This window comes from Perognathus longimembris, chromosome 1 (assembly GCF_023159225.1).
Source record: "Perognathus longimembris pacificus isolate PPM17 chromosome 1, ASM2315922v1, whole genome shotgun sequence".
NCBI lineage: Eukaryota > Metazoa > Chordata > Mammalia > Rodentia > Heteromyidae > Perognathus > Perognathus longimembris.
The window spans coordinates 1335138-1356274 of record NC_063161.1 but is presented as its reverse complement, the minus strand read 5'-3'; the positions used below and the strand labels follow the sequence as shown (position 1 = coordinate 1356274).

Sequence of the window (21137 nt, the reverse complement as noted above, 5' to 3'; positions counted from 1 at the left end):
TGGCAGAAATATTTTATAGATGATTGGGATAGATTTATCTGAGGTAATTCCTTTCCTTGAGCAATTGTAAACAGCAATGCTTTGCTACTTTCAAATTTCAAATGTTCAGTCCTAACAGGTAAAAATAAGATTTATTCTCATCCTTCTTTCTCCTTTCCACTAGCTCTGGGCTTCTTTGCTAATTTCTTCATATACGTGATTAATTCTACAAATTTCCTTCCTGGCACTGCTTTAGATTTGTTCTATAAATTGTAATCGGACATATTTTCATTTGTGTCCAGTTCAAAATATCTTTGCATTGCCACGGGGCTGTTGGCCCATGAACTATGTAGAAGTGGGTCACTGCTCTCTGAAGGCGTGGCGTTCTCTTGCGCTTTCTGTTATGGAAAGTCCCGTGGTGCTCCAGTCGGCACAACCCTGTGCTTTGATTTCTGCTCTTCAGACCCTGTCAGGGTTGGTCTTCTGGACTGGAGTTGGCCTGTCACCACAGACACGGCGGTCACACTCCCGAGGCAGGGGCCTTGGGCCGGGCGGGGCGGGGCGGGGCGGGGCGGAGGGGGGACTGCGGTCGCTGTCAGTGGGTGCCTTCCGTGGTCCGCAGTCTCTGACCAGCTTCCACCCTGCCTGGCTCCTCTCCAGCTCCGTCCACCCCGTGAGACCCGTGCTGACATCGCACTTGAGAGGGAGCCGATTCACCGTCTCCCTGCTTACCTTGAAGCTCGGCCGTGAGGCACATGCACATTTTGCATTGATATGTCCTCTTGGAAATTTAGCCTTTCCAGCGTGAAGAAATGTCCCTCTTTGCCCTGAGAACGTTGACTTTCTCAGAATCCACTTCATTTGACGTGAATGTATCTATCCCACTTTCCTTCTGGTGTCTGTTTTCATGGTATGCCACTCTTCATCTGTGCTAGACAATTTTCCATTACGAGAGCAAACGCCCAAGGGAAATAAGCTTACCTGGAACAGAGGATGAAGTAAACTTACCTGGAATAAGAAAGAAAATGAACTTACCTCAAAGAGGAAATGAAACAAATTCACCTGGCGTGGGAAAGGAAATACACTTACCTGGAATAGGAAATAAACTGACCTAGAGTAGGAAAGGAAGTACACTTACCTGGAACAGGAAGGGAAATAAATTTGCCTTGAATAGGAAACAAAGTGACCTGGAATAAGAAAAGAAATGCACCCACCTGGACTAGGAGATGAGGAAGGGAACAGAGGTCTCCTCCACATTCCCTTCCAGGTCCCAATGACCCGACTCCCTCCCACTCTGCCCCCCCTCCCCCAGGAGCTCCCCCCCCACACACAACATGAACACCTTGCTCCCCTTCATCGACTTGAGTCGAACGCTTTCCTTTCTATTATGACAATGCCATTTCATGGGTCTGTCTAAACCATTTTCATTGAATGAAGACATTGCTATATTTAGACTTACATCTGCCATTAATTATGTGCCTTCTATTTGACTACTTTCCTTTCCTCTGTTTCTCCTTTTCTTCCTCCTTTTGTATTGTCTCGACCGTTTTAATATTCCAGGAGCCTCAGCTCTCCTTTGTTCAGTTAATGACACTTAACTGTGTTCATGTGGGTCTGCGACTTTCCTTCTGAAAACATCCTGAGAAGTTCTCAGTGACTGACACAATCGTAATACGTCCTCTCTCTCCATTTCTGGGATGTGCGTGTGTGTGCGTGTGTGTGTGTGTGCATATCAACACATGCTATCAGTTTGTCTTAATTTTGGTAGATATTTTTCTGTCTCCTGGTTTTATAAAACCAGAGAAGCTTTAGGAAGCACGGTCCATCGCTGTGGTTTGTGTCTACCATTCGTCACTTGCGTCTCCTAAACACCCTCTGAAAACCTCAGCCACCCTCAAGTCATGTGGCACTCGGGATTAACCACTGCTTTCTGACGCTTATTGACATGTCTTTCATGTTTCCCTGCTAAATTGTATTTGCTGCTGCTTAATTGCATTAAGGGGGTTTCTTTGTATTTTCATTTAACATAGCATTATACTCAGTTACTTGAATTACATGTCTTTTGGGGATCTGTTGATAGGATTTTACCTGATATTTTTCCCTCTGACTTATCTGTGGGAAAAATAAGGTTATTAAGCATTCCAGTACTAAATTACACTCGTGTCTCTGGAATAAATACCACTTTGTCATACCGTTCTGTTCTTTGGTGAATTTCCATATTCTATTTGTTAAGCTGTTAGTAAGAATTTATGACACTTACATCAACTCAGGGCTGGAGTGTGAGTCCCGTCTCGTGCTGGCTGAGGTGTAGGTGCTTCAAGCACAGTTGTTCTCCTGAGGGCAGTCAGCCTGGCTCCTGCTGGTTTAATCCGAATTGCTCACCGTCCACGTCTTTGGACCTCCCGCCCCGAAGACCTCCGCGCAGGAACTGTCAGCACTGAGTCCCTTGGCAAGCGGGAGCAAGCAACTGCCGGATGGAGGGCCGCGTAGCCGCACAGGCTCGGAGGCCAGGACTCCGTGACACGTTCCAAGATCACAGCTATGCAAGTCCTGTCCTGAGACTGTCCTGTCAGCCGCCAGCGCCATCTTCCCAGCAGAGAGCTCTCACTGGCGCCCAGTGAGCAGATGGCGAGGGGAAGGATACCGGCTGCCCAGCGACCTAGCCCAGCCCTGCCTGGCTCTCCACAGTCCTGTGCAGCCCAGCCCTGCCCAACCCTGCCCTGCCCAGCCCAGCACAGCACAGCCCAGCACAGCCCTGCCCAGCCCAGCCCTGCCCAGCCCTGCCCTGCCCAGTCCAGCCCAGCCCAGCCCAGCCCTGCCCAGCCCAGCCCTGCCCAACCCTGCCCTGCCCAGCCCAGCCCAGCCCTGCCCAGCCCTGCCCAGCCCAGCCCTGCCCAGCCCTGCCCTGCCCAGCCCAGCCCACCCCAGCCCTGCCCTGCCCAGCCCAGCCCTGCCCAGCCCAGCCCTACCCAGCCCAGCCCGGCCCAGCCCAGCCCAGCCCAGCCCGGCCCTGCCCAGCCCAGCCCAGCCCTGCCCTGCCCAGCCCAGCCCTGCCCAGCCCAGCCCAGCCCTGCCCTGCCTGCCTCTCTTCAGGGGGAGGGTTCCAACAGAATCATACCCACCACAGTGAGCAAGAGAGTGAACCCGAGATGAGTGAAAGGACCGGAAGGTAAATATAAGTAAATACTGCAGGAGTGAATGAATGAATCGGTGAATGGATGAAGTAGCATGGGAATGATCAAGTGACGGAGCCGATGGGCCTAGGAATGGATAGGACCCATTAAAGAGTTCACGAGGCAGCAACAGAGCGGGAGTGGGTTCACCGGTGAGTGAGTGGGGAGCATGGGAAGGAGGAAGTGAGGGAGTGGAAGAGTGAGAATGAATGAATGAATGAATGAATGAATGAACGGATGAAGGGCAGGGACAGGACCGTGTGCACACCCTGCCTCCATCCCTGCTGGACCCTAAACTCTCCGCGGTAGGAAGAAGCGAAGGACACGACACATCCAAAGCCGGGCCCAGCTCCGCGAGCTCGGACCCTGAGCTTCATGCCTGGGAAACGAGCACGTCTGTGCCCAGACTGTTCCGGAACATCTACAGGCCACGGCAGCGCGCGTGGTGTGGTGGGCGCCTCCCACGCGGGTCTTCCAGGTGGGTGGGAGGAACGACTCTGCCCGTCAGATGAAGGGGCTGGGCCGGAGCCTTCCGGAAGCCAGTCCCAGGCCCCGGTGCCCCGGCCACGCCCTCCGGAGGGCCCGGGGCATCCGCCCCCCTGCCCGGGCGCGGCCGCTGCCTGGCCGGCTCTGCTGGGGTGCGGGTGTCTGGCCTCGCACTTGGGGAGCCCTGGGAGCAGCAGGGAGGGAAGGTGAGGCCGGGGCTCGCCCTCCATCCACGCCAGGTCCCTCCGCCCCCCGCCCCGACAGCGGCACTGACCTCGACCCCGTCTCGACCTGGCCCCGGGGCCCCCGGCACCAGCCGCGCAGCCACAGCCGCAGGCTCAGGACATTTTTTGGGGGTATAATTTGCCCAATTGGGTCCAGAAAATAAAGAAGAACTATTATCCTGAACCCGAAGTCCCAGTGGAATTTCTTGCCTGAGATTCACTCTGGAAAGAAAAATAGACTTTAGTTCCTCGGTCTCTGTGGACCGCGAGGCCGGGAGATGAAATAATTAACTTCGCAGACGCCGAGGCTGTCTGATCCAGTCCAGTTTTATTATATTTCAGCATTTCTTCACAGGCGTCTCCAGCTCCTTGGCCTCATTCAAGCCCCGTCTCGACACAGAGAGAGACCTGGCCCCGGCTGCCGCCCAGCTCCGCGTGCTGAGTGCCGATGCTGGCCCAGAAGGGGTCTGCCCCCCCTCACACACACACCGGGGTGCCTCTGAAACAGCCTCGGAACGCACGGCCTGGGTGGGCGCCGCCCTGCCGCCCGGGGCCCGGGGCGTGCTGGGGAGCGGGCTGCGGCCGCCCAGGGCCGGGCTCGCGGGCTCGATGCCCGCGGGGCCGGGGCTCGATGCCCACGGAGCCCAGCTCTCCCAGCTCCGGCTGTGCCGTCCGCGACGCCCCTCATCTCCCCGCGGGAGCTAATTTCATTCTCGCAGCAGAGGCTAAGGTCGCCGCTCTACGCAGAAGGAAACGCGCTGAAGCCGTGTGAACATCTCCAAGTGGAAATCAGCTCAGTGTCCGCAGCACGAGGCGAGAGCCGTGTGCTCACTATTGCCGCGGAGCTGGTGTGTGTGCGCGCGTGTGTGTGTGCACATCCATTTTCCTTGTTCTCCCCAGGCTCTGGCTCCAGCGCTCCTAAAGAAAGAACCCAAACCCCATGAAGCCCCAGTCCTCATCCAGTCAGCTGACCCCTCCCCGCCCCCCGCCTGCCCCCAAACCCCGCGCCTCGCGCGTGGAACCGCTGTGTACACGCTGCGGGGCTGTATGGATGAGGGAGTGTTGCTAGGGAGAGTGTCTGTGCTCAGGTGTGGTCTCTTCCTCAGCCGACGCCGGGGCCGGGGCCCCGCCGACACCGAGGGCCGCGTGTGGACGGATGTCCAGGCAGGATGTGGATTGTGTGAATGGCCTGTGTATGTGTGCCCCACATACACACACACGTGTGAACATACGTGTCCACGTGTGTTAATGCATGCATGTGTTTGTATATCCGTTCGGTGGGACGACTCCGAAGCCTCCTCCGTGCAGCTGGCCAGTGGACGCTGGTCGCGCCATTTCTGCTCCCTGCAGAGCTGAGCCCGCAGCCGGGAGCAGGGACCCTGGAGCTGGTGCTGCTGCGTCCATCAGCGGCAGAGTCTGCAAGAACATCCACCGCAGTGGCCACGGCACCCAGCGGGGGTGGGGCCGGGCACCCAGTGGGGGCGGGGCTGTGCACCCAGCGGGGGCGGGGGCGGGCACCCAGCGGGGGCGGTCAGGACACCCAGCGGGGGCGGGGCCGGGCACCCAGCAGGGGCGGGGCCGGGCAGTGCTGTGCACTCCGAGGTGGTCACCATGCCTTCTCAGGGGACCCACGACCCAGAAAGCCTTGCGCTGGGGACCCTGGGAAGCTCAGCTCTGTGAAGTGCCGCAAGGCGGGCAGCGTCCCTTTGGGGAGCCCAGGCCCCGGCGCCCACACCTGCCTCCCGTTGCTCTCCATCGCTGGGCTGGCCGAGCCCTCACCCGCAGGCCCTCGGTGTGAATGAGAGCCCAGCGCTCCGGAGTGGGGGATCTCGTTACAATGAACCAAACTGAAACTGACCAAAGAACACGGGAGCAAACCCCCTGACGCACACCGGCAAATCGAATCAGACTCGTGCAAACCCACACGGCGCGCCGGCCTAGCGGAGTTTATCCCGCAAAGCCAAAATGGGCTTCACGTCCTCTCGCAAGAGAAAGGGCCGCCTTGACGTTTTAAAGGGCGCGTGTGGAAAGCATCTCATTTCAGGTTGAAGGACTGGAGTCTCCTGTGGCGGTCCAGGCTGCTTCACGCCGCTTGGACCGCAGCGGCTGTCGGAAACGCCGGGCTGGACTTCACCGTGGAAGCGGTCAGGCCTGGCCGTGTCCCCGGCCGGCCCGCGGTGGGCTTTGAAGGGAGAGGGCCTCCCTGGCCGGGGCGGGCTCTGTCCCAGCGGCGGAAGCTCCTGGACGGATCCTCCCCCAGCAGGGCTCTGGCTCAGCCCCTGCCGGCCACACCCGCTACCGGGCGGGGCCTCTGGCCCTGGCCGCTTCCGCGCCTGGGGCTCCCGGGCGGAGGCCGTGGGCTGGGGAGGCCAGGGAGGTGCGTGTCTGGGCGCCGTGGGCCGGGACAAAGGAGAGGCCACATTCCCACCCAGGGGCGAGCAGCTCAGGGGCGGTGCTGGCATCGGGGAGCTCCCCCCCCGGACCCCTGGGGTTGTTCCGGGTGGGGGGGGTGAGCGATGATTTGGAGAAGTTGGGGTGGAATGTGCTGGGTCCAAGCCCAGGGCCCAGGCCATGGACCCGGGTTCTGTGGGGCGAGGGGGCAGCGTCCCCCCTCCCTGGGGCCTGTGGTGTGGTCTCAGAGCTATGAAGAGGCATCGTTAAAGATGGGGTTTGTCCTGGCTCGGTCGGGAGCCTCTCAGCCGCTCTCAGCCCCTGGCTCCTGGGTGTCCCCTCCAGGCTGGCTCCTTCCTGGCCTGGTCCCGTTGGGGCCCCGCCCCTTTCTCTCTCCTGGAAGGAGAGGCGGCGGCGGCTGGGCTGATGGTCGTGGGCCCAGCCGGAGGCCACGCTCGTGGGACCTTTGGCTCTGAGTCCCCGAGCTCAGGGTGGGTGCCGGGCGGGTGATGGTGGCGCGTGATGGTGGTGCGTGATGGTGGGGTAAACGGCACAGATGCTGAGTGCACAGGCTGCTAATTACCTGCAATGTGCCAGAGCAAATTGAGAAATGATGGATTTAATGAATTCCTACACTTTCTGTTTACACCAACAGCGACTGGAGAGTAGAAGGCCTGGGAGGGGAGGTGCTGCTGTCTGACATGGCTTCTGGAGCGCAGAGGAGAGCCGCTGGGTTTATTTCCCCCAGTCCGTGGCCTCCGGGGCCCAGAGGAGAGGCGCTGGGTTTGACCCCCCAGTCCATGGCCTCTGGGGCCCAGAGGAGAGGCGCTGGGTTTGACCCCCCAGTCCATGGCCTCTGGGGCCCAGAGGAGGGGCGCTGGGTTTGACCCCCCCAGTCCATGGCCTCTGGGGCCCAGAGGAGGGGCGCTGGGTTTGACCCCCCAGTCCATGGCCTCTGGGGCCCAGAGGAGGGGCGCTGGGTTTGACCCCCCAGTCCATGGCCTCTGGGGCCCAGAGGAGGGGCGCTGGGTTTGACCCCCCAGTCCATGGCTTCCGGGGCCCAGAGGAGGGGCGCTGGGTTTGACCCCCCCAGTCCGTGGCCTCCGGGGCCCAGAGGAGAGGTGCTGCGCTTGTCCCCCCCACCCCACCCCACGGCTGCCTGGGCAGTCTGAGGAGTGTCTCCATACTAAGTCCTGTTTATCCTCGGGGTGCAGAGCTGAGGAGACCGCTGGGCACAGGATAAATCCTGTGTGGACACCAGCCACTCCTGAGCAAGGGCGCAGCAGGGCGGGGCGGCCCGAGGCCGTGGGAGGCTCCTGGGCCTTCGCAGCCAAGCAGCCGGGCCGGGGCGGAGGCTGTCCAGTGATGGGGCTGGGCGGAGGCCGCGCCTGCTCCGGGCTGGATGCTTGAACCCGGCTCCCTGCGGCCGGGGACCGGAGGGCGGACGGCGAGGCCCACAGCCCTCCCGCCGGGACCAGCCCTTCTCCCGACCCAGAACCGAGATGCCGGCCCGCCGCGCTCAGGGGGGACGGACGGGCCAGCGGACAGTCGGCCGTCCACACCCCTCAACTCCAACACTCCCCACGACAACCACCTCCACACCCCACGACCCCTGACCCCCACGCCTCCCACGCCTTCTCCACGCACCGCCCGTCCACCCCAATAGCCACCCCCCATCGCCCCAAACCAGGCTTCTCCACCCCCTCCACGGCTGCCCCCGCCCCAACCCGTGAGGCCCCCACGGAAGGAAGTCTGCCCCTCCCCCGCCACGGGCCACGGAGCCCCGGCGCTGCCGTCGGGCCGGGCCGCCTGGCGCGCGGCTCAGTGAGGTGATCCCCCCCCGCCCCCCGCCTCTGTGAGCTCACGCCGGACACTGGGGTGCAGGTGGGGGCAGTTCAGAGAGTTCCCTGGAAGAAGGCCCTCTGGTGGACCCTCAGCTCCTTGTAAGAAACGGGGCCCGGGGGCAAGAGGAGACGGCCCGCTGTGCCCCCTGGAGGCCCCCCGGGTGACCTGGTCAGCAGGCTGCCAGCCAGCCAGGGCACCGGCTCCCCCCGGCAGGCTGTGTCCTTCATGCCGAGCCCCAGGCCTGCGCCCCGCCTGGGCCAGCGGGGCGGAGACCGTGGTGGACGGACGTTCAGTGCCAGTGTCCCTGACCGGGACCCGGACAGCGGCCACCAGAGCAGGGGACACGGGCAGAGTCCGCAGCATCCCGCTGACCCCCGCCAGGCCCCCCGCTCCGCAGCCCGCCGCCCGGGGCCGGCAGGAGCACCCGGCCCCGTGTGGTGGAGACTCCAGGGCCGCTGGGACACGCCCGCCGCCCGCGCCCGCGCCCGGGGAGGGAGCCGCCATCCATCTGCGTTTTAATTTGGAAATTAGGCAGTGCTCACATTCCATTATGTGGCAGAATTAGCTGCCGAGGCCAGGGGAGCCGGCACGAGGGGAAGATGATGGATGACTTCATTAATCAGGGGAGACGGCGGATGAGAGCCAGGGGCGCGGAGGTGGGCCCTGGCCAGCGGCCACCGGGCGGGCGGGCCGGCCGGACACCGAGGTTCCGCCCTGCCTGATGAGGCCACCCCAGACCCTCCTGTCCTCCTGTGACCTGCTCTGGGAGCCCTGAGCCTCCCTGGGCTCCCTGGGCGTGGTGGCCCCCGCTCCGTCCCCTTCTCTGACCTTGACTGCAAGCCCCCGCCTGAGAGGGCGCGGCCACGGGCGGGGCTGCCACGTGCGGGAGGCAGGTGCTCGAGTGACAGCCCTTGAAATTCATCCGGGACCTGCGGAGGGGCCACGAGGGGAGGGCGCAGGCTGCCCTCCCTCCGCGGGGCTCCGGGAGGCAGCACCGGAGCCTGAAGATGGAGGGGGAAGGGACCGGAGCAGAATGGGGCTGAGGGGGGCTGGGACAGGAGGCCCGCGGTGACGATGCCGTCACCCCCACCCGTGCCCCCCAGCACCGGGCGCCAAGGGAGACCTGGAGCAGGACCTGCCCCACGCGTGAGTCACCCCCCCCCCCAGCACCGGGCACCGCGGGGCTCCCCGGGAGTCAGGCGCTTCCCGTGCATGGCGGGAGGAGGCCAGAGCCGCGGCCTCTGCGCTGGGGCTGTCCCCCGACAAAGCGGGGCCGCAGGCTCCCCCTTGCCCGCCAGGCCCAGGACCACGCTCCCCACAGCCCGGAGCCGCGGCAGCCCGCGGGGGGCCGGCTCCCGAGCCCCGGGGACGGTGCTGGAGGCAGAGGGCCGGAGCCCTGGCCTGGGGCCGGCCGGGCAGGCGCCGCGGTGCAGGGGAGGAACGAGGAGGAGGCGGGCAGGCAGAGCCTTCCCACTGCATCCGAGAACACCTGGGTGAGGGCCCGCACGGCCAGACAGGCCTGGAATCCTAGAGACTTGGGAGACCGAGGCAGGAGCTGCGCGAGTTCAAGACCAGCCTGCGCAGTTAGCATGACCCCATCTCAAACGTGATATCTCTGGGCTAGGTTGTACATCCAGTGGCGTGTCCTCCGTGACCGGTCCTCAGCGAGTGTGTGTCCGCGTGCAGGGGCGTGGCGCGTCCTCAGCGAGTGTGCGCCTGCGTGCAGGGGCGGGGCCTCCCGACTCCATCGAGGGGAGGCTGGCCCGCGGGGGCGTGGCGGATGGCCGGGGACGGGAGGTGCTGCCCTTGCTATCTGGGGTCCGCGGTTGTCACGGGCGGGGACCGCTGTCCCGAGGGGCCAGGCCGGGCCAGACACGGCTCCCATTCTCGGCACACGCACACACCAGCATCAACCGTGCCACGTTCAATTACTCTGTGGAAAAAGCCAGAGGTTCCTCACGACTCAACACCCCATTAGCTGATAACTCGGCACCAGATTCTCATCTAATGTGACTATATTTTATACAAATTATTTCGGACAAGAACTCAGTCCTTAATAACATTGATCTTCATAAAATTGTCACGGAGCATCTTGCCTCGGACCCCTGTGCCTCCGCCGGCGGTGACAAATCAGAACGGAAGATGGGCCGTGACCACCCCGTGACCCAGCGCGCGTGGAAGGTGACCTGAGCGGCTGCCGGGCACCTGGGCGGTGCCCCGGGAAGGCGCTGGCGGCCGCGCCCTGCGGGAGGACGCCCGTCCTCCGTAGCAAAGGGCGAGCCCGCCGTGGGGGTCGGCGCCCGCTGCCGGGTTCAGGACGCTCCGGTTCCTGGACGCTTCGGGACAAGACCGACGGCCTCCTCCAGAGGCCAGAGGGCCCCCGGGCGCCCGTGGGCTCCGACGGGCACCCGCGGGCGTTTGACGGGAGATGCCGCACGGCGCGGTCACTGCCCTAATACGTTATCGGGCTTGTTGAAATCTCAATTTTGCACACGGCTTCACACGGCTGCCTGTGGCCCAGCTCGGGCCTATTACTTAATTCTTCTGTCATTAAGAAATCCAATCGCCGATTCCAGCGGCGTGGGAGGGGGCGCGGGGAGGCGCTGGTTAATAGAGCTCGAACCATCTGCTAATTGCAGTTCCCGAGACCCTAAGTGGGAATGAAGGGGAAGGAGAAGGCAACGGGACTGGGCTACAGGGCCAGAGCAGCGCTGCCGTCACCGGACAGCCTGGTCTGGTGGGCACGCGCGTGTGCGCGCGCGCTCTCTCTCCTGACAGAGAAGCGTGGCAGCCACATGGGTGAACCCCGCGACCTTCTGGCCGCAGAGCAGGGTTCTCAGGCTGGGGCTCTGGGGGTCCACGGGTGCGGCTGCCTTCCCCCCGCCCCCAGCAGATGAACGGGGCCCCCCGGCCCCCGCGGCCCGGCCCCCCCTCCGCGCGTCACTGCAGCCCCAAACCTTCAGCCTGGGCTCAGCTCCTCCTCCCTCCGCTGCCGACGCCCTTGGAGCAGTCGCGGCTCGGTGGCTCCGGCCCGTCCTCACCCTCGTCCTCGGGAGAGAGGGAGGGAGGGAGCGTCCACGCGGCGCGCCGCTGGCAATGCAGGCCACGAACCGCTTCTCCGCCTTGGGGCTCCGTCCTTGCGGTCAGCGGCTTGTGCCTCCCAGCCCGCAGCAGCCCCCACCTCTCCTCCCCCCTCCCCTCCCCTGGGGACCCCTGGGAGCCACCCTGATGGCGTTGCCCACAGTGCCATCAAAGCCCTTCAGAAGCAGGCGAGGGGAGGGTGGGCTCACGGAACCGCTGCCAATGCCGGTGAATGCAAACGACTTGCGTCCTCTGCCACTCAGCACAGCTGGGCCGCGTGCGGGGCGAGGAGAGGTCAGCGGAGGTCAGAGGCCTCGGGGCAGCCCGCGGTCGGCAGCACCGCGTCCAAGCCGCACCTGTTCTGTCTCCAACTTCCCGTTCCCATTTGTACTGCGGGTAGCTCCCACACGCACGGGCCGACGACGAGGGGAGACAAGCCGGCGGCCTGGCCCAGGATGCCAAGCCCGGGACGCCAAGCCCGGGACGCCAAGCCCCGGGACACCAAGCCCGCGGCTGGAACGCAGCTGAGGAGCAGGTGTCTTCACGCCCCGGCACCCAGAGCCCCAGGAGGGTCAGGGCCTTCACCTCCTGGAACACGGAGCTTTACTCCTCAGGATGCCAATGTCAGCCCCGAGGCCTGGCTGTGCGGAAGGCGGGGCTCCGGAGGCCTCGGGCCCCTCACCCCGCTCGGTCTGCCCCCCACCAGTAACGGGGGTCAAGGGAAACACCCCGTTTACCATTGGCTGAGCGCATCCGTTGTTATTTGCAAGATGAGAAAATGGGAGAGACCCTTTTGAAACACCTTTAGCGCTGGTCATGAGAAGATGCTGTAGGATATTAAAGGTCCGCATGGGAGAGGTGGACTTTCATCCATGTCTACTTAATTAGCCCACATTAATGTTCCCTAATTATGCCTCATTAATTGTTCTGCCTTACGCCCTTAGTAAATCTACCCATCCACTCATTCATTCATTCACTTACCTGTGTGAGGGCCAGGCTTCTGTGATGGTAGGAGGGCCACACTGGGGCCTGACCACGGAATGGGGGCCACACTGGGGCCTGACCACGGAGTGGGGGCCACGCGGGGGGCTGGCCGTGGAGTGGGGGCCACGCGGGGGGCTGACCACGGAGTGGGGGCCACGCGGGAGGGGGGCTGGCCGTGGAGTGGGGGCCACGCGGGGGGCTGACCACGGAATGGGGGCCACGCGGGGGGCTGGCCGTGGAGTGGGGGCCACGCGGGGGGCTGGCACAGGCTGAGTGGTGGCTTCCTCTGGACCTCGCGGTTGGAGGCTTGGGTAAGTGACAGTGCTCGTGCCTTCTCCTGCGGCTCTGCTGCCCCTGCGCTGCGGCGGGGGGAGGGGGGGCAGGGGGGGTCCGCAGGGTGCTGGGCCAAGTCCTCAGAACCCGACGGGGGGCTGGGCTGGGGGCGGGCCCCGGATGGGGGCAGGAGAGGACGCCTGCGGAACTGCGTGGGGTGTGCTGGAGGCTGCCGAGTCCAGACTGCGCTGACCTCGGGCCTGGGCGACAAAAGAGGTCGAGACGGAGCTCCGGCGTGGAGGGCGGGGCTCCGGCGTGGAGGGCGGGGCTCCGGCGTGGAGGGCGGGGCTCCGGCGCGGAGGGCGGGGCTCCGGCGTGGAGGGCGGGGCTCCGGCGTGAAGGGCGGGGCTCCGGCGTGGAGGGAGGGACCCTGGCGTGGAGGGCGGGGCTCTGGCGTGGAGGGAGGGACCCTGGCGTGGAGGGCGGGGCTCTGGCGTGGAGGGCGGGGCTCTGGCGTGGAGGGAGGGACCCTGGCGTGGAGGGCGGGGCTCCGGCGTGGAGGGCGGGGCTCCGGCGTGGAGGGCGGGGCTCCGGCGTGGAGGGCGGGGCTCCGGCGTGGAGGGCGGGGCTCCGGCGTGGAGGGCGGGGCTCCGGCGTGGAGGGCGGGGCTGCAGGCTAAGGGTCACAGGTCGGGGGAAGGTGGAGCGCCCGTGCGGAAGGCGGGATCAAGGCTGCGTCCGTAAGGCCGGAGTGGATGTGTGGCGTGGAGAGGGAGGTGGGGCGGAGCCCACACGGCCGACAGGTCGGGAGAACGCCGGCTCTCAGCGCCTCCCCCTCCTTCCCAGAGGACTCTGGCGCCGCCGCGCGCCTCAGACGCCTGGGCCCCCGGGACGGTGTCCGCGCGGCCCGGCCCCGGCTCCGCTTCACGCGCGGCGAGGCGGGGCACAGTTGGCAGACGGGGGGCCCCGGGCGCGGGTGGAGCCTGCCCTCCTCTCTCACGCGCATCGCACGCGTGTGTGCAGGGACGCGTGCCCGTGCGGGCGGTGCAGGCCGCGGCCCGGCGGAACGAGCTGGTCTCCCGTCCGTCTTCGACCCTTCTGTTTCAAAAATGGAAGGACACGAACTGTGCTTTGCTCTCACCAAGGTGGAAGGTTCCAGCTCTTTCCGAGTCTCGTGACGGCCTTGCCCGTGAGCCACGCGGCCTTGCTCGACCCCGGGCAGGCGGGCCTGACCCTTGACCCTCCGGGCCTCCGGAGCGCGGAGGGAGCGGGAGCACAGAGCTCGCCTCTGCGGGGCGCACCCTCCCACCCGGGACCCCGGGACTGGAGAGGACACCAGGAGACCCCTCCCTCCCTCGCTGAGCCTCCGCCCAGACCCCGTCACCCCCGTCCAGACACAAGAGAACCATCAGGCAGGTCCCGCCCCCGGGAGGCCTGCGAAATCCTGGCCCCCTCTCTCCAAAGCTGCACTGGCCGTCAGGGCACGGTCACCCCCAGAGGACCAGCGGGGCCACGGCCCAGCGTGATGTGGGGGGGCCCGGGGGGAAGGCCCCGAAGGGAGCCCCTGTGCGATCTCGCACGGAGTGTGAACCACAACCGACAACAGCCCGCAGACACCGAGGGAAACCTGGGTGGGAAAACTGGGTGTGGCTACATGCGCCGTCTCCTGCACGCCCCAAACCACCTCGGAGCCAAGATTTAATGTTTATTTAAAGAGAAGCCCATGTGATTCGTGGCTGCACTGAAATGGGACTTCCGAAGGAAACGATGGCTATGTAACCAGAGTCACGCAGCCGTGAAAATACGACGCAAGCACAGGACAGGACCGTGGGGTGCGGGCTTCCGGGGCGGCTTCGGGGGCGGCTTCGGGTCTGATGCCTCGGCCACTGCCCCTTCCTCCGTAGCGCTCGCCTGAGCAAGCCGCGCCGTGGCCCCCAGCGACCGGCTCTCTCCGTGCCCATCCTAGGAGGACGCGCCGGCTTCTCCACTCGGGAGATTAAAAATGTCGGAAGTAAATCCAGGTCTTGTCTGACATGACATTTTGGAAGCCGAAGCTCGGAGACTTTTGTATCCGTGGTAATAGGATAACATGCTACACTAGTTACAGTAATTGCCGGGCTCTGCCCTCGCTGCGAGCCGGGCCCTCACTCGGTGCCCAGCGCGCCCCTCCTGCGGGCAGCACGGGCAGGCTTCCAGCCCGCCGCCTCCTCCAGAGCCAGCTCAGAGCAGAGCCGGGGGGGCGCTGGACGGGGGCCTGGCCCAGAGCCCCCGGCCGCCAAGGCCGACTTCATGAGGGAGACGAAATGTGGGCTCCTGCCACGTCCGTCTTCCTTCCCCACAGCCAAGTCCAGGGTCACAAAGGCCCCCAGAAGGGGACTCATGCGGGAGGAGGCCCGGAAGGGGGGGGGCGCGTGGCAAGGAGGCCCGGAAGGGGGGGGCGCGTGGCAAGGAGGCCCTGGAGCCCCCAGTGCGCTCCGGCCTCCGCCGTGGACGCGGGTCTCCGCGTCTCCAAGCGCCGTGGCTCCCTCCGCCGTGGTGGGCAGCTGGTGGGGCTGTCCTCAGGTGCTATGCCAGGAAACGCGGGGAGATGCCAGCCCCCCGTGCTGGCGCCAGGCTCCGCGTGCCAGCGCTCGAAGGCCTCGCGGGGCCCCACGTGTGCGTGTGACTGAGGGGAGGAGGCGGCGGGGGTGTGAGCAGACGGCGCGGGGGCCGAGTCCAGCCTCCTCTGAGAGAAGAACGCCAGGGGCGGCAGTTCCAAGGAACAGCAACGGCCCAGGGCACCAGCCGGTGATGGAAAGGAGGGACTGGGGCACGGGCAGAGTTACTCCTAGAACAAAGCTGGCAAGGTAGCGATGAGCAATACATTGGCCTGTAGTCCATACGTCCTGAATAGCATCCTCCATACGTGTGTATATTCCACATACGTGCACACACAACCACATGTCTATGATATCTGCCAACCATCCAACCCTCCGCCATCAACAGCCTATCCATCCTGCAACACCTGTGATCGATCACCTACCCGTCCCCTCTCCCCTGGCGTTCCTCCGCTATCACCCACTAGCATCAGTCTATGCACCCGGCCCCTGGGGAGACCTCTGACCTTCCCTGCAGGATGCAAGAGTTTGCTCATCAGTAAGCACTGGGACTGGAAGCGAAACCAGGAGGCTCGCGCAACAGGTCGGGCTGGCCCCTTCCAGCCTGGGCGCCCTGGTGGCTGACAGCCACGCACTTGCATTCTCTCCTCCAGATCTGTCATCCAGGTGTTGCTTCTCTTCCTTCTGGAAGCTTCCACGAGGCTCTACAGTTCTCACCACCCTTCCAGTCCCTGGTGGAGGCTCCGGGTGTCGTCGGGGTGACCCTCACTCAGGCATCTGCCACCTCACCGTCAATGGAGCCCAGCCCTCGCATCCGAGGCCTCGGCTGCCGCCAACCAAGTCCGCAGCCCCCTGCACGCAGCCCCCCGCCCCCCGACCGCAGCCCCACCGCTGCCCAGGATTCCTTTAGCCAGAAAGGCCAATGTCCATTTCAGGCTATGCTTGGCTGTATGAGGGGTCGGCAGGTTGGTGGCCCTCATAAAGCAAGAATCTCAGAGATCAAGCCCAGAAAGCTCACCCCATCACCCCAGAACAGAACAGGCTGACCATTCCTCCGTGGCAGGAGAAATAGGGGTTTCCAGGCAGGAAAGCCATGGCGCAAAGCCATCCGTGGGAAGTCAGACCCCAAGCCAGGGCGACAGGAGGCAGAGCGCCCAGGCGGAGATCCTGCTGCAGGGCCGGGGAGCCCCCCCCCAGAGCCCCACCCAGGCCCGGTGTGAGCCCACCAAGACCGAAAACCTAACGCTTAACCCCAGACCCACGGCAGTGGGGTTTCCCATGGCGAGGAGAGATCAAAGCTCTCCTGCTTTAAGTTGTTTTTCTCAGGCATTTTGTCACAGTAACAGACGACGACCCGGCACGTTGCCGAGCTGGTGACCCTGGCGGGCTCCCTGGAGGAGGCTGCCTGTAGTTGGACGTTGGGGCACAGGAAGGGGAGGGTGCAGCGGGGCGCCGCCGGCCCTCTCGGCCCTCTGTGCTCTTCGGGAGGGGCAGAGCGAGCACTGGCAGAGAGCTCCGGGAAGATTCTGCGAGGAGCGGAGGCTGCAGATGGCCTCCCCTCCTAATTGTGCCTCGAGCGGCGCGGAGCCTCCGGACGGCCCCGACCCCGGGGATCTCCTCGGCAGCGGTGGGTTTTACGCGCTGCCCGCACAGGCAGGGGAGGGAGGCTGCGCGGGGCCGGACGGGGAGGGCCGCCGCTCGGCTCTGCGGGCCCCGTCCCGAGCCGGTGGACGAAGGCGGCTCGTCCCTGCCCGGCCTCGGGGAGCGCAGGCGGGGCGCGGGGACGTCTCCTCCCGACTGTGATGAAGGCGGGCTCTTGATGCGAGTGCAGATCCGGGGAGAGAATGGATCGACGGCGGCGGCGCCTCTCCTGCGTCGCCATCGTCGGGGAGGGCCGCCGCTCGGCCCCAGGGCGCTTCCCGGGAGCGGGGCTCCCCCGCCCCGGGCTGGGCTGGGCGCCGAGGGCGTCCGAGCACGCGGGGAGCTCCGCGCCCGCCCCGCGTGCAAGGGAAGGGCAGCGTGGGCCCTGCGTCCCCGCCAGCGCGGGGGGCGCGCGGGGACCCCCCCGCCCCGGGGCCCAGGCCAGGATCAGCCGGGCGTGCACGGACACGCGTGGACACGGGGTGCTGGGGGCGGACGCGGGGCGGTGGCAGCGCCGTCCACCCCTCCGCTGCGTGGCTCGCGTGGCTGAGGCTCACGCCGGGGTGAGAGAGACTGCGCATTGTGCAGCTCAGCCTCTCCCGCGAGCGAGCGAAGGACCGCGCATGGGCGCCTGCCTCGTGTGGCGAGCGAGGGACTGCGCATGTGCACCTGCCCCGTGTGGAGAGCGAGGGACTGCGCATGTGCAGCTCACCCTCTCCTGCGAGCGAGCAAGGGACTGCGCATGTGCACCTGCCCCGTGTGGAGAGCGAGCGACTGCGCATGTGTACCTGCCCCGTGTGAGCGACTGCGCACGTGCAGCTCAGCCTCTCCTGTGAGGGACTGCGCATGCACCTGTCCCGTGTGGCGAGCCGGCGACTGCGCACGTGCAGCTCACCCTCTCCTGCGGGCGAGCGAGGGGACTGCGCATGTGCACCTGTCCCCGTGTGGCGAGCCAGTGACTGCGCACGTGCAGCTCACCCTCTCCTGCGGGCGAGCGAGGGACTGCGCATGTACCACCTGTCCCGTGTGGCGAGCCGGCGACTGCGCATGTGCAGCTCAGCCTCTCCTGTGAGTGAGTGACGGACTGCGCATGTGCACCTGTCCCGTGTGGTGAGCCGGCAAACTGCGCATGTGCAGCTCAGCCTCTCCTGCGGGCGAGCGAGGGACTGCGCATGTGCAGGGCGGCCCGGCCCTCCCGTCCCCGCGGGCCGTCTGCGGAGTGGCTGTCTCCATCCCCGAGGCCTCCCGTCTCCATGCCCGCCACGCCCTCCAGGGCGGCCGCAGCCCGGTCCTGCCATTGCCCGCCCCATGAGTTCTCGCGTGGGATTTCCCGCCTGTGAGTCTGTTTCCAGGGGGGAGGGGAGGCGCAGAGCCCTGGGCCGCCGTCACGGAGGGCCGAGCGGCATCTGTCACCGCACCGGTGTCCCTCCTGCCCACCTGGACCTCCGACCCCTCCCGGGAGTCACCCTGACCTCGGAGAGTCACCACGGCCTCCAGGAGTCACCGTGACCTCCCAGGAGTCACCCTGACCTCAGAGTCACCACGGCCTCCAGGAGTCACCGTGACCTCCCAGGAGTCACCCTGACCTCAGAGTCACCACGGCCTCCAGGAGTCACCGTGACCTCCCAGGAGTCACCCTGACCTCAGAGTCACCACGGCCTCCAGGAGTCACCGTGACCTCCCAGGAGTCCACCCTGACCTCGGAGAGTCACCACGGCCTCCAGGAGTCACCGTGACCTCAAAGAGTCACCACGGCCTCCAGGAGTCACCGTGACCTCCCAGGAGTCACCCTGACCTCGAAGAGTCACCACGGCCTCCAGGAGTCACCGTGACCTCCCAGGAGTCACCCTGACCTCGAAGAGTCACCACGGCCTCCAGGAGTCACCGTGACCTCAGGAAGGTCACCATGACCTTGAAGAGTCACCATGGCCTCCAGGAGTCACCCTGACCTCAGGAATCACCCTGACCTGGAAGAGTCACCCTGACCTCGAAGAGTCCACCGTGACCTCCGGCCACTGTGGCCTTGAAGAATCGCTGTGACCTCCAGGAGTCACCCTGACCTTAAAGAGTCACCATGGCCTCCAGGAAGTCATCCTGACCTCAGGAAGTCACCGTGACCTTGAAGAGTCACCGTGGCCTCCAGGAGTCACCCTGACCTCAGGAATCACCCTGACCTGGAAGAGTCACCCTGACCTCGAAGAGTCACCATGGCCTCCAGGAGTCACCGTGGCCTCCAGGCATCACCGTGACCTCGAGGAGTCCCCGGCGAAGGCAGCGGTGGCGGTGGAGCCTGGGGGATTTTCACGTGCACCGCCACTGTGTGTCACGTGACCGGTGGCGTGAAGAAGAGCTGGAGCCTCCTTCCCGGCCTTGGCCGCATCGCAGGACCTCAGGAATCGCTCATCAGAGAGGCTGGGACCCCAGCACCCCAGTCCAGTCCAACGCGGGGGGACGGTGCTGTGTTTACCCCTAGTTTCCCGTTGAGCCAGGCACCAGTGCCTCCGCCTGTAATCCTAGCTGCTCGGGACACTGTGATGAAGGACTGCATTTCAAAAGCCAACCCAGGCAAAAGATCCCTGCGACCCTTATTTCAATTAACTACTGAAAAGCCAGACGTGGAGCTGTGCTCAGGGAGTCGGGCACGCGCCCTGGGCCGTGAAAAGCCAGGGACAGCACCCAGGCCCCGAGCGGAAGCCCTAGGGCTGGCACAAAAGCAAGGCGAACAAACAAACCACAAGAGCTCCCTGTGTTCCAAGTTGTTTTATTAACTTCTTCTCTACGTTTCCATGAGCATCCACCTGCCCTCCACACACGTGGATACCGTGTACCGCGGTCAGACTCACCCCGTCTCCGCGTCACTGCCCCCCGTCACCCCCCCCTTCCCAGCCCTCCCCACGGGTCTGACGGTCCCGCCTGCACACACCTGTGCACACCTCCTTCGCCCCTCCACCCACCCGCTCACTGCCACGGGGACGCAGGAGGGAGACTAGGAGCGAAGGTTGTGCGGGGAGCGCCCGAGGCCCTGGGGGAGGAGACGTTGCCAGCCAAGGGTGAAGGAGAGGATGGGCCTGAGGGGTGGGTGGCAGCAGGGGTCTCCGGGAAGGCTGGAGATGGGGCTGCATTATGGAAAAGACTTGATTCTTCTAGCTGTTCAGCAAATTATTTAAAAATCAATCTCCCATCTCAAAAGTGATCTAAAATGATAAGCTCAGCAGGGGAAAACGAGTTGCTAAATGTTTTCTTTCAAAGACTATGGTGTCGAAAAGGAAAGAAAGAGAGAGGGAGGCAGGAAGGAGGCCTTGGCGTTTTCACGGAGAGTGGGTTCGCCTGAGCCCCAGGACCTCCTTCGAAGACGCGGCATTTCCCGGCAGCTGCCGCCCCGCGGGTCGCCCTGGAGGCTCAGCGTGGCTCTTGGTCCGGGATTCCGAGTTTGTTCAGTGCTTGCGGCCTGGGTGTTGCAATCCGCTCACGCAGTGGGCCAAGCCTCAGGCTACCCAGGTCTGAAGACGTCCCGTGGCCTGGTGGACAGAGCCATGGAGGGCACTGCCTCACCTCCGAGCTCTCCAGCCCCCGGGTCCCCCCCCCCCCCCCAGTGACCGCCTGCTCCCCCTGAAAGCAGCCAGACTCCGTCTGGGCTTCTCCACCCGGCAGGCCAGCACCAAGCTGACCTCACCGGCACGGCCGTGCCTGGGGCCCTGAGCCCGGTCTTGGTTCTGGCACCGACAGTGGCGGCGTCTGACGTTCTGCTTGCAGCTTAGCTTTGGGGTGCAGAGTGGAGCTCGCCGATGTTCATTGTGTGTCTTTCCAGCAACACCTAGACTCCGGTTTTGTCAAACATTGGGTACTATGTCTCAGCCAAGTTGGGGGAGGGCCGCCCCAGGGCCTGGGCTGGTGGGGAGGGTCGCCCCAGGGCCTGGGCTAGGGGGGAGGGCCGCCCCAGGGCCTGGGCTGGGGGGGAGGGCCGCCCCAGGGCCTGGGCTGGGGGGGGAGGGCCGCCCCAGGGCCTGGGCTGGGGGGGAGGGCCGCCCCAGGGCCTGGGCTGGGGGGGAGGGCCGCCCCAAGGCCTGTGCTCGCCCCTGTGCTCCCCCTCTGCACCCTGAGCCCCCAGGCCCGTCTCCCCGCTCCTCCCCTCCTGCCTCCTGTCCGCCGGCAGCCGCAGGGGTCGGGCCCACGGCAGGACTGGGATTTCCACGGATGAGCAGCTCCCAGGCGGCTGCTCGGGGTCAGCTCGACACACCAGGGCTGCTGCTGTTCACGCCCCTTGAAGCAAGTTGTCACAACGCAGAAGCCGCAGCCTCGAGATCTGAGCGCTTGAGCTTAGCAGACAGCAGTGACGACGATGGCCAGCGCGTGGCCGCTTGCTCGGGCTCCGCCGTCAGCAGGAAGCCTCCGGGCAGGGGGGCCGCGGGACGCCAGCCGTCCAGCCCGGCGTCGGGCCTGTCTCCCTCGCCGCCACTCTACCAC

General features: G+C 65.0%; 1 protein-coding gene across 1 annotated transcript; it reads right to left on the bottom strand.

Annotated features, from left to right (window-relative positions):
• Nucleotides 1-5799: 5799 nt before the first annotated feature.
• Nucleotides 5800-14816, bottom strand: LOC125356714 (basic proline-rich protein-like). The gene is made up of 8 exons (XM_048353391.1): nt 14584-14816; nt 12161-12696; nt 11323-11447; nt 10285-10550; nt 9269-9571; nt 8927-9027; nt 7441-7673; nt 5800-6222 (listed from the first exon to the last, which is right to left on the bottom strand). Exons 1-8 carry the CDS (start codon nt 14814-14816, stop codon nt 5800-5802), a joined length of 2220 nt encoding a protein of 739 aa, XP_048209348.1.
• Between the last annotated feature and the right edge of the window lie 6321 nt (nt 14817-21137).

Bases quoted from the DNA above. Each gene is read 5' to 3' on its own strand.
- LOC125356714 (XM_048353391.1), bottom strand. From the start codon at position 14,816: ATGAGTCCCCTTCTGGGGGCCTTTGTGACCCTGGACTTGGCTGTGGGG. The intron at 12,697-14,583 runs GTGAGGGCCCGG...TTTGTCGCCCAG, and splicing joins AGGGGCGCGCTGGGCACCGA to GCCCGAGGTCAGCGCAGTCT. The intron at 6,223-7,440 runs GTATGGAGACAC...TGGCCTCCCCAG, and splicing joins CCGAGGATAAACAGGACTTA to CCCACGGCCTCCGCCCGGGA.